General features: G+C 40.2%; 1 protein-coding gene across 1 annotated transcript in view; it reads left to right on the top strand.

Annotated features, from left to right (window-relative positions):
- LOC126268133 (1-phosphatidylinositol 4,5-bisphosphate phosphodiesterase gamma-1) overlaps positions 1-12,887 on the top strand; it is a 255,096-nt gene that overhangs the window by 136,343 nt on the left and 105,866 nt on the right. Inside the window, exon 14 of the mRNA XM_049973664.1 lies at positions 10,259-10,324. Within this exon, the coding sequence (XP_049829621.1) occupies positions 10,259-10,324 (66 nt within the window). The remainder of the gene's footprint in view (positions 1-10,258; positions 10,325-12,887) is intronic.

The following is a 12,887-nucleotide window of genomic DNA, read 5'->3' as shown; positions in this document are numbered from 1 at the left end:
TTCCACAGGACTACATCCAGCATCTCTACGATCGTCTCCATGGGAGAATAGCAGCCTGCATTGCTGCAAAAGGTGGATATACACTGTACTAGTGCCGACATTGTGCATGCTCTGTTGCCTGTGTCTATGTGCCTGTGGTTCTGCCAGTGTGATCATGTGATGTATCTGACCCCAGGAATGTGTCAATAAAGTTTCCCCTTCCTGGGACAATGAATTCACGGTGTTCTTATTTCAATTTCCAGGAGTGTATGTTTAGGTACACTTATCAATTTCCTTATTTTTTTATTGATGGAAGTCAGTTCCAGCTCACTAAGAAGTCTAATGTAATTGGAGAGATAAAAAAGTTTATTCACCAAGTGGTGGCAAGAGAACATACCTCTCAAAGTATTGAAATTTGCAAGCTCTTGGAACCAGTGGCTCCTTCTGGCAGAAGGGCTGAAGGGGAAGGAAGAGGGGTCGAGGAAAAGAATTGGTGGGCTACAGGAAAATGGGAGAATTCAGAAAAGTCCTTCAGAATCCCGCATCACGGGAGACTTACTGGACAGGAGAAGAAAAAAGACTGTTTATTGGGACTCCACCAGACAAGATTTCTGTGCAGTCCCAAACTGTCGGTCTTTGCTTCTCATCCTATCATCCCATCTGGTAACTCACCCCTTACCCAGGGTTCTGGGCAACTTTTCTGAACTCTCCCTATTTCCTAAACCTAACCATTCCTTTTCCTTCATCCCTCTTCCTTCCATGTCAATCCTTCATTACTCTCATTCTTGTAGGGTCTTTTTCCGGTCGCAGCAATGTCAGACATTTGGTGTTTTAGCGGATTCATGACATTCATGGTACAATCGTGAAATGGTTGTATGCGAAAATCCTCACATCACCACTACCTCAGAGATACTGTGTCCCATCCCGCGTACGCTGGCTATAACATCATGTTCAATCTCACCTTTACAACCTGCCATTGTAGCAGCGGTAACTGATGTAACAACTGGACCACACACTTGTTGCCTTATATAGGCATTACCGACCCCAGTGCCGTATTCTGCCTATTTACATATCTCTGTATTTGAATACGCATGCCTATATTAGTTTCTTTGGCACTTCAGTGTGCTTTACAAGGGCAGATGGTTGCTGTAACCTTGATGAAGGAACCTTCCTGGCAAATCAGGATGCCAGACAGAGCAAGCTCCATCCTTTGAAATATAAGTTTAATGTGTTAACAACTGCTCTACCTCATTCTCTTCGACCCTGTTGTATGATGTCCTTGATATAAATGCAGTTTTACTCTTCATCCTTGTGTACATCAAGGATTTCCAACAGTAACTCCAGAACCAAGAGCTTATTGCTATACCCTACATACTAACTCCATACTGTTTATGTTTAGAAGACAAGAGCAATCTTATTTGTTAGACAGGATACTCCCTAACTTGTAATGAAATCATGTGGGGAGGACCAGGGTTTCATGAGTTTTATTGATTCTGTTATTAACCTCGAAAGAAGTTATGTTCAAGGGTTATGTAGACATTTCTTCCTGAATAAGTGGCTCCTGTGACACAGGTGGTAATTCTTAAAAATTTTGTTGTCTCCCAACATGATGAAATTCCAGCTTCATTTTGTTAGAGCTCTCCAGGTGTATTTTGAAGGCTTATTCATCTGGCAGTGTGAGTCACTCATTCAGTCTCCAAATTCTATAAACAACAAATAACAACATACTTCAAATTATAAGTTTTTCATTCGGAACAGTAAAGCCGGTAAGTACAATAACTGAAGGAAAAAATAATCTCATTTCCGGTATCAATAGTTCTTCAGTTATTTACTCATGGGTGCAAAATGGGTAACAGACTTCTAAGCTAATATTGAAGAAAGTTGATAAGCTTGCTTTTGGTCATCTCCTGTTCCATAGAATTAATTTTATTTAGAAAATTTTAGCTTACTCATTACATGCTTCTGTTAATGTTGTTGCTGTGTTCTTCAGTCTGAAAATGGATTTGATGAAGCTGTCCAAAGTAGTCCCTCCTGTGAAAGCATCATCATGTCTATGTAACTACCGTAATTACTCGAATCTAAGCCGCACTTTTTTTGTCGGTTTTTGTTATCCAAAACACCGCCTGGGGCTTAGAATTGAGTGCAAAGTAAGCGGAAGTTCTGAAAAATTTGGTAGGTGCCGCCACAACTAACTTCTGCCGTCAAATATATGCAGCGCTACGCAGGCATGCTTTGCAGTGTGGACAGTTGGAAATCTGGGTCTCACGGGAAGCGTGCAATGGAAAAGTCCCTGCACAGGACATAAGCGCTGCACCTGACTGCTGGCAGCCCACTTTGATAGCAGCTTCAACATTAGCCACTTCGTTAGCCGATGCATTGTAGCCTCTATCATGAGCAATCGCTACGTAGCACAGACTTGTGTTTGACTTTTCGGAAGAAGACTGATTATTTTGTATATTGCCATTTGCTTGCAGCTCATTTATCACAGTTAAGTATTTGTACTTGTCTTGTTGTAATAAAACTCTTTAATAAATGATAATTAACTGAAACGCTCAGCTGCCGACAGGTGTTGTTGATATATCTCCATGGGGACAGCTGGAAATGTGTGCCCCCACAGGGACACGAACACGGGATTTCCTGCTTACATTGCTGACCCTCTCTCCATCTGAGCCACCAAGGACACAGATTAATGGGGCGACTGCTTTGCAGTCACAAAGATAAATACTGGCGCCAAGATCTCTTCGTCAGTAAATAAATTTAAAAAAAGGTGGAAGACGAGCTTTTTTTTCTTCGCCCCGAGTTTCGACCACTGCATTTTCATACATTATCCAACGAAGTAAATACAAATTCCATATTGTTCATCTTCGAATGTAACAGCATTTCAGTGTACTACGAAACTCCGACTGGCAAGACTGTTTGGGATGATTGTCAATATGGTCAACTCTACGTTCTGATTTTTTTCCTACCTGTGAGAAGAGATGGTTGCTAATAGGAATTTTTATAAATTGTGAATCACATGCAGTATTCTCTTCACCATAAGTTGTGTTTGTTGCTATCTCATTTAAATCCTGTCTGCCTAATAAACTACGAAACTAGAGTGAGACAACAGCAAACACGGAAGATATACATATCATGTCATGCTTATATTCGTATTTTTCGTATGCCTAATAGTAATAGAGTCAGAAATGAAGCATAGCAATTAACTAGATATTTAAATCTAAAAGACTCTAATTTCTGTGGAGAATATAATGTACAAAAGTGGCGTCTGCAAAGATTTTCAAACTCTCATTCAGAACATCTTCCATCATACGCAGCCTATTATTTGGTTCCTTTTGATCGTTATCAAAGAAAGAAGCAGTGTAAGTAACAACAAATAGCAGTCTCTTGCCATTGTTTCCTAATGAGACGATTCCTCTATCTCTTAAACTGTAAGCGGCGGTAGTGCGCACAAAAGCAAGCCATGCCGCGAGCGGCGAGCGGCCGTAAACACTCATAATCAGAATGCGACAAACAATGCATGACACAGTACAGTAATGTATTTTCAGTTTAGAGTGACGTAAACACCTACAACAAAGAGAACGGCACTTATCGGATCAAAGAAAAATAAGTAATCAATTCAAACTAGCCTAACGCATAGCAGTGGCTACCTGGTAAAGCTTAACTTCTAAGCTTACGACTCGAACCAAAGTACTGTAGCTGTATCATCATTCATTCGACCTAAATTGTGTCTCATATTACAATGGACCAACTTTGTTTTGATTTGGAGGTGCGGCCTAAAACTTTTCTCTCCCCTTGAATTTAGAGTCTCAAATTTAAAGTGCGGCTTAGATTCGGGAAAATTTTTTTTCCTCTATTTCGAGTCTCATTTTTCGGGTGCGGCATAGATTCGAGTGCGGCTTAGATTCGAGTAAATATGGTAATGCTTACTGTTGTCAGTTCTTGGTCTTCTGTTCAGTTTTAATCCTTTACACTTCCCTTCATGACCAAATAGGTGATTCCTTGATGGCTCAAGATGTGCCCTATTATCTAGTCCATTCTTTCATTTAAACTGTGGAGTAAATTTCATTTCTCCCCAAATTCTATTCAGTATCTCCTCGTTAGCTATCAAGTCTACCCATTTAATCCTAATCGTTCTCCTGTAGCGTCATATTCCAGAAGCTTCTGCTCTCTTCTTGTCTGAACTGTTTATTGTATGTGTTTCACTTTTGTCCAAGGCTGCTCTCCGACATATACTCAAACGAAAGAAAAAGAGGACTTCCTGACACTTAAACTTATATTTGAACATAGCAAATTTTTCTTTTTCTCACTGTATCCAGTCTGTATACATCCTCTGTCCTTCTACCATTGTCATTTTGCTACCAAAATAGCAAAACTTATTTTTTAGTATATAATTTCCTCACCTAACTCCCTCAGCATCCCCTGTTTTGATTCAACTACATTCCATTACTCTTGTTTTACTTTCACTGTGATTCAACGGCATAACAAAAAGATAGACTGGCACTTACCATAAAGATGACACGTTGAGTTGCAGACAGGCAAAACTAAAAGACAGTTACACATAGCTATCGGCCATAGCCTTCATTAGAAAAAGAAAGAGAAACACATAAGAGTCATTCACTGAGGCAAGTACACCTTATATACACATGGCCACCATCTCCAGCAGCTTGAACTGGTCCGAGCTGCTGTAGATGGCAAGCATGTGTGCATGAGTCGTGCTTGCTTGTGTGAATGAATTGTGTGTGTTTCTCTGTCTTTTCCTGATGAAGGCTCCGGCTGAAACCCACATGTAAGTGCCTTTACTTTTGCCTGTCTGCAACTTAACGTGCCATTTCTACAGTAGGCAGCAATTTATCTTTTCCTTATATTGTTGATGTTCCGGCCTGGAGTTTTCATTGATGTTCATATTGTAACCACTTTTCAATACACTACCCATTCTGTGCAACTACTCTTACAAGTCCTGTGCCATCCTTGATAAAATTACTGTGTCATAGGAAAACCCCAGGTGTTATTTCTTCTCCCTGAATTCAAATTCCCTTTCCAAATTTTTCTTTGGTTACCTTTATTGCATGATAAAGCTACAGAATGAGTAACATTGAGGATAATCCTCAACCCCACCTTACTCTGTTCTCAGCTGTTGCTTCTCTTTATATCCTTAGAGTATTATAACTGCTGTACAGTTTCAGGAGAGATTGTAGATAACCTTTTGATTCCTGTATTTTATCCCTGCTACCCTCAGAATTTTGAAAAGTGTATTCTAATTAATATTGTCAAAAGCTTTCTCTAAATCTACAAACGCTATAAACATAGGCTTGCCTTCTAAGATAAGTCACTGGTTCAGTATTGCCCTGAATGTGTCTACATATTTCCAGAACCCAAATTGATATTCCGTAAGGTTGTCTTCTACCAATTTTTTGTTCTTCTGTAAATAATTTGTGTCAGTTTTCTACAAGAATGCCTTATTAAATGGATAGTTTGACCATATTCACATGTCACCACCTCTCTTCTTTGAAATCAGGGTTATTACACTCCTCTTGAAATTTGAGGTTAAGTAGCCATCACATATCAGATGAAACAGTTTTGTCATATCTGGCACTCCAAAGGTTGTTGTCTTATATTATTACATCAAATATATAATTTTTCTGTTACAAATGGTCAGCATGCAGGCATATAATATAACTTGTTAGTTATATCTAAAAACAAAGATGATGTGACTTAGCTAACGAAAGTGCTGGGATGTCGATAGACACACAAACAGGAAAGTGGGAAGGAGAGGGAAAGACGAAAGGATGTGGGTTTTAATAAGGGAGAGGGTAAGGAGTCATTCTAATCCTGGGAGCGGCCCCACACACACACACACACACACACACACACACACACACACACACACACACACACACACACAAGCCTTGTTGGCTTGTGTGTGTGTGTGTGTGTGTGTGTGTGTGTGTGTGTGTGTGTGTGTGTGTGTGTGTGTGTGTGTGCGCGTGCTTGAGTGTATACCTGTCCTTTTTCCACTTGTGTGTGTGTGTGTGTGTGTGTGTGTGTGTGTGCGCGCGGGTGCGCGCTTGAGTGTATACCTGTCCTTTTTTCCCCCTAAGGCAAGTCTTTCCGGTCCTGGGATTGGAATGACTCCTTACCCTCTCCCTTAAAACCCACATCCTTTCGTCTTTCCCTCTCCTTCCCTTCTTCCTGATGAAGCAACCGTTGGTTGCGAAAGCTTGAATTTTGTGTGCACGTTTGTGTTTGTTTGTGTGTCTATCGACATGCCGCGCTTTCGTTTGGTAAGTCACATCATCTTTGTTTTTAGATATATTTTTCCCACGTGGAATGTTTCCCTCTATTATATTCATATCATTAACTTGTTAGTTAGTAACTTTTTTCATCCGATGATCATTTTTACAGTGACATAGAATTTCCCTGATTAATATGAGGAAAATTTGTGTACACACATATGTAACAGGGGGAGGACAGGTGATTGGTAAATAATTTGCTAGCCTGTGAACAGATTTATTCTCCATCATCATGATACATTTTACAAATGACCTGTGGCACAGGGTAATGCTGATGAGCTGACTCTATCTGGTTTAACTTCAACACCTCCAATGATCTGCTGTACCACACACGGACACTGCTGAGCATCTATGAGTGCATTATGCTGATTTCCTCTCTCATCAAAGCTAAAGGCAACAAAAAGAGCACTGCATCATGAACATAAACAATGTGCAAGTTGTTTAGATCTATTCCATGATGATGAGCCGTTTTACAGTAGGCTCTGAGGAGATCTAAAATGACATTAATCACACTTCTTCATGCATCACAATTTTTTGTAAAACTTTACTGACCACTAACATAGATAATGTCAGTTTACAGTGAAAATCACCAAATAGTCTTCTAAGTGTACCATTTTGTGTTCTCTGTTGATTTATACTCCCTTGCAGCAAACTCAAGGTGGTGATTGTGCAGAAAATTCCTGATTATGCATTTAAAAAGAGATCTCCTCACTATTGCTACACTTTAATTTTCATTTGGCATAAGGCGGCAGTTCGTAAAGATACCCTTTTATTTGATTATACTAGTATCAAAATGTTTTTGTTGCCGAATGAACAGCATTGTGAAGCAATGCTATTGCAAATACTTCACACTTCCATTTTGACTGATATCCGTAGTATTGTAAAATGATAGAGTAGTCATTGTAAGGGACTTTTTGCTTTATTTTTGACAATATAGAACAAGTTTCCACATAGTAACCTTCATGTAATAGTCTAATATTGAAAACAAAAATCTTAGATGTTACTGTAAGGTAACTGGATTGATGATAAATCAACTCGCCAAGCTGTGTCTGGAGAACACACATGTAAAGGTACTGAAATTTGCAAGCTTTCGGAGCCAGTGGATCCATCTGGCAGAAGAGTTGAAGGTGGGAGAGAGGATGAAAGAAAGGGTTGATGAGAAATTGGTGGAACTTGGGAGAGTTTGGAAAATTCACCCGGAACCATGGGTCAGGGACAACTTACCAGTTGCAATGAGAAGGAAGACTGATTGTTGAGGACTGCTCCAAATGAGATTTTAAAACCGGGGGCTTAAAGGTGAAAAATAGAGTAATACTCTAGACGGGAGTATGTATGCGAGGTCCACACCAGCTGTCTGACACCTCTGTGTACAGCATCGGTCATAAAGATCATAACCCTGTGATACAAATGGACCTGCAGTCCCTCCTTAAAACCACAGGCCCCTCACAAGGACCAATATGTCAATCCATAGAATTTCTTACCTCACCTAAACTTTGCACCCACACCTTTTACCTTCTTCCTAAGATCCAGAAACCCAATCGCCATGGATGTCCCAGGGCTGCTGCTGGCTTCAAACCACCCACCAAAAGATATTTATGTGCCTTAGTTGATCAGCTTTAATCAACCTTATACTTACCAACTACTACTTTGCCTTTGAGGGGCAGACATAAAAACAGATCAGGGGCATGGCCATGGGAACCAGGATTGCTCCTTCATATGCCAACCTTTTCATGGGAACCTTGGAGGGGGCTTCTGTGGTATCCATAAACCTTCAGTTCGTGGTTTGGTTTGGATACATTGAAGAGATCTTTGCATATAGACTCATGGTGAGTCTGAGCTGTTATAATTCTTTGAATGTCTTATTACATTCTCCCAGTTAAATTTAAAATGCTGCTGTTCTGAATCCCATGCCACTTCCCTTGATGTTATCCTCATCAAAAGATCTGCTACACACAGCCTTTGGCTGTTCACATTAAGCCCACTAACAAATAACAGTACTTACATTTTGGCAGTTGCCATCCTTTTCATGTCAAATTTTCCCTCCCATACAGCCTTGGCATATTTGTTCAATTGTAGACGCTTTACAGTAATACACAACCATTCTCACCTCAGCCTTCACTGGATGTAATTACCTACCAGCACAGTTCAGTAGCAGATTTCCCAGAGCATCACATCTAATCCTGGTACTAGTGATCCATCCAAAACACAGCTTAAGAATACTGTCACTCAGTATTATCCTGGTCTTGAATGTCTTAAACAGCTACTTCAACAAGGCTGTGAGTTATGAAGAGGGCATCTGTTCTTTCGGACATGTCTGAAAGAACAGATTCCATCTTCATATCATTAAGGCTAACCGGCTGATGACTTTCTTCAGTGCGGGTGCACATGAGTTGCCTGTACTCTTACAGGACTCGGTGGATTGTCTACTGCGAGTAATGGGTATAGTGGCAGGGACACTACGAATGTAGTGTATGGGCTATAAGTTGAGAATATGGGTCTCATGGGGAGTGTGCTGGCGATAAATCCCTGCAGTCGCACTATCCTCTGCACCCTCGGTGACTCAGATGGATTGAGCATCTGCCATGTAAGCGGGAGATCCCGAGTTCGAGTCCCGGTCGGGACACACATTTTCAACTGTCTCCTTTGATATATATCAATGCCCATCAGCAGCTAATGGTATTGATTTAATTGTAATTTCAGGCTGTGACTTCATCAAATCATGGCCTGTAATGAGATCCATTCTGTCCTACATTTTGCCCACTACACCTAAAATAGCTATTCGTTTCCCTCCCAATCTCTACAATATCCAAGTCGGACCCTCTGATTCTTTTGCATCCATTTCCCTGCCCTATGGCTCCTACCACTGTGACCACACCCATTGTAAGACTTGACTAGGTGCCCTCCTACCACCAGTATTAGCCCTGTAACTGGCAAAACATGTACTATCAAAGGGAGAGCCACTTGTGTAATGACACATGTTGCATACCAGTTGTTATGTAAACACTGTTTGGACTTTCACGTCAGCATGGCTACCACCAAGTTATCATTTAGTATGAATGGGAATAGACAGAAGGTGTGTACTGCAACACACAGTATCCTGTTGCAGAGCATGTTGTACAACATGATAGTCGTGACATTGTTGCCTTTTTCACCATATGTGCCGTCCGGATTCTTCCCCCCAACACCAGTTTTTCACAACTCTGCCAGTGGGAACAGGTGTTGAAATGTTCTTCATTCTCTCCACTCTTCTGGCCTTAATTTCCATTAATTTCTTCAGTCTCAGCATTTCTCCTCAGTAACTATTCCTTTATTCAGTCCCTTTCAATTTTCCATATCTTTTACTTTCTTCGACCTGTTTCTCCCTCACCTCTACCACATACTTTCTGCTCTTATTAACTTATCTGCAGTGTTTTGTCAATAATCTCTATCTTGTGTATTACCCTGTTTTCCACCCGTAAGCTCTCAAATTTTCAAATCTCATCCAATGCACTCCCTAACTATCAGTCAGTCCTTTTCAACCCATCTGATAAGTTTCCCCTGACTTGGGGTTCTTGGTAACTTTTCCGAACTCTTCTGGTTTTCTAAACCTCATCAGTCCGCTTCCTTCATCCATCTTCCTTCCCCTTCTCCCATCAGGAGGAGTTACTGACTTCAAATGCTTGCAAATTTCAATTCCTTTATGTGTGTGTTCTCCTGCGACCATTTGGTGAGTTGATTTTTTTCATCTATCCAACTACATTTTCAAAAACTGATTATTTTCATTGGCGTGTAGGATGTTTCTATATAACTCACAGAAGTTTAAATTTTGGAAATAAGGTAATTTAATTTCACTCAGATGTCAGAATATTTGGTAGCATTGGCTAACACATGGTGTTAAGTGTACATCAAGGTTATTTGAGCTTAATGGCTTCTGTTATAAAATTTTTAGGTTCTGTATTTAAATTTAATTGTTAGAGCTAATCTATGAATCTCTGTTTTTCTTTCCACAGAATCCCGATGACTGCTCTGTGTATGGTACACCAGGCTATATGGACCCCAGCAGCTTCACATCAAGGGTAAATAGAACTATTAAGACATCCAATTGAGAGTGCCCAGTAAAACGTGAAAAGTCAGTAGTGACAGTTGTAAACTGTTACTACCATTCTCAGTTTCTCTGAATTTCAGTAAGAATATGATCCACAATTGATACAATCTCACTATAGACGTATGAAAAAACTAAGAACTAAACCGATTATATTAGGAAAACATACTTATGGACATAGTTAATATGATAACTGTAGATAATGTGCTGTTGTTGTTGTTGTCTTCAGTCCTGAGACTGGTTTGATGCAGCTCTCCATGCTACTCTATCCTGTGCAAGCTTCTTCATCTCCCAGTACCTACTGCAACCTACATCCTTCTGAATCTGCTTAGTGTACTCATCTCTCGGTCTCCCTCTACGATTTTTACCCTCCACGCTGCCCTCCAATGCTAAATTTGTGATCCCTTGATGCCTCAAAACATGTCCTACCAACCGATCCCTTCTTCTAGTCAAGTTATGCCACAAACTTCTCTTCTCCCCAATCCTATTCAATACCTCCTCATTAGTTACGTGATCTATCCACCTTATCTTCAGTATTCTTCTGTAGCACCACATTTCGAAAGCTTCTATTCTCTTCTTGTCCAAACTAGTTATCGTCCATGTTTCACTTCCATACATGGCTACACTCCAAACAAATACTTTCAGAAACGACTTCCTGATACATAAATCTATATTCGATGTTAACAAATTTCTCTTCTTCAGAAACGCTTTCCTTGCCATTGCCAGTCTACATTTTATATCCTCTCTACTTCGACCATCATCAGTTATTTTACTTCCTAAATAGCAAAACTCCTTTACTACTTTAAGTGTCTCATTTCCTAATCTAATTCCCTTAGCATCACCCGATTTAATTTGACTACATTCCATTATCCTCGTTTTGCTTTTGTTAATGTTCATCTTATATCCTCCTTTCAATACACTGTCCATTCCGTTCAACTGCTCTTCCAAGTCCTTTGCCGTCTCTGACAGAATTACAATGTCATCGGCGAACCTCAAAGTTTTTACTTCGTCTCCATGAATTTTAATACCTACTCCGAATTTTTCTTTTGTTTCCTTTACTGCTTGCTCAATATACAGATTGAATAACATCGGGGAGAGGCTACAACCCTGTCTCACTCCTTTCCCAACCACTGCTTCCCTTTCATGCCCCTCGACTCTTATTACTGCCATCTGGTTTCTGTACAAATTATAAATAGCCTTTCGCTCCCTGTATTTTACCCCTGCCACCTTTAGAATTTGAAAAAGAGTATTCCAGTCAACATTGTCAAAAGCTTTCTCTAAGTCTACAAATGCTAGAAACGTAGGTTTGCCTTTTCTTAATCTTTCTTCTAAGATAAGTCGTAAGGTCAGTATTGCCTCACGTGTTCCAACATTTCGACGGAATCCAAACTGATCCTCCCCGAGGTCTGCATCTACCAGTTTTTCCATTCGTCTGTAAAGAATTCGCGTTAGTATTTTGCAGCCGTGGCTTATTAAACTGATAGTTCGGTAATTTTCACATCTGTCAACACCAGCTTTCTTTGGGATTGGAATTATTATATTCTTCTTGAAGTCTGAGGGTATTTCGCCTGTCTCATACATCTTGCTCACCAGCTGGTAGAGTTTTGTCATGACTGGCTCTCCCAAGGCCGTCAGTAGTTCTAATGGAATGTTGTCTACTCCAGGGGCCTTGTTTCGACTCAGGTCTTTCAGTGCTCTGTCAAACTCTTCACGCAGTATCGTATCTCCCATTTCGTCTTCATCTACATCCTCTTCTATTTCCATAATATTGTCCTCAAGTACATCGCCCTTGTATAAGCCTTCTATATACTCCTTCCACCTTTCTGCCTTCCCTTCTTTGCTTAGAACTGGGCTGCCATCTGAGCTCTTGATATTCATACACGTGGTTCTCTTCTCTCCAAAGGTCTCTTTAATTTTCCTGTAGGCAGTATCTATCTTACCCCTAGTGAGATAAGCTTCTACATCCTTACATTTGTCCTCTAGCCATCCCTGTTTAGCCATTTTGCACTTCCTGTCAATCTCATTTTTGAGACGTCTGTATTCCTTTTTGCCTGCTTCATTTACTGCATTTTTATATTTTCTCCTTTCATCAATTAAATTCAATATTTCTTCTGTTACCCAAGGATTTCTAGCAGCCCTCGTCTTTGTACCTACTTTATCCTCTGCTGCCTTCACTACTACATCCCTCAGAGCTACCCATTCTTCTTCTACTGTATTTCTTTCCCCTATTCCTGTCAATTGTTCCCTTATGCTCTCCCTGAAACTCTGTACAACCTCTGGTTCTTTCAGTTTATCCAGGTCCCATCTCCTTAATTTCTCACATTTTTGCAGTTTCTTCAGTTTTAATCTACAGGTCATAACCAATAGATTGTGGTCAGAGTCCACATCTGCCCCTGGAAATGTCTTACAACTTAAAACCTGGTTCCTAAATCTCTGTCTTACCATTATATAATCTATCTGATACCTTTTAGTATCTCCAGGGTTCTTCCACGTATACAACCTTCTTTCATGATTCTTAAACCAAGTGTTAGCTATGA

This window comes from Schistocerca gregaria, chromosome 4 (assembly GCF_023897955.1).
Source record: "Schistocerca gregaria isolate iqSchGreg1 chromosome 4, iqSchGreg1.2, whole genome shotgun sequence".
Classification (NCBI taxonomy): domain Eukaryota; kingdom Metazoa; phylum Arthropoda; class Insecta; order Orthoptera; family Acrididae; genus Schistocerca; species Schistocerca gregaria.
Note: the sequence above shows the minus strand (reverse complement) of the source record. Positions and strands in the feature narration are given on the sequence as shown.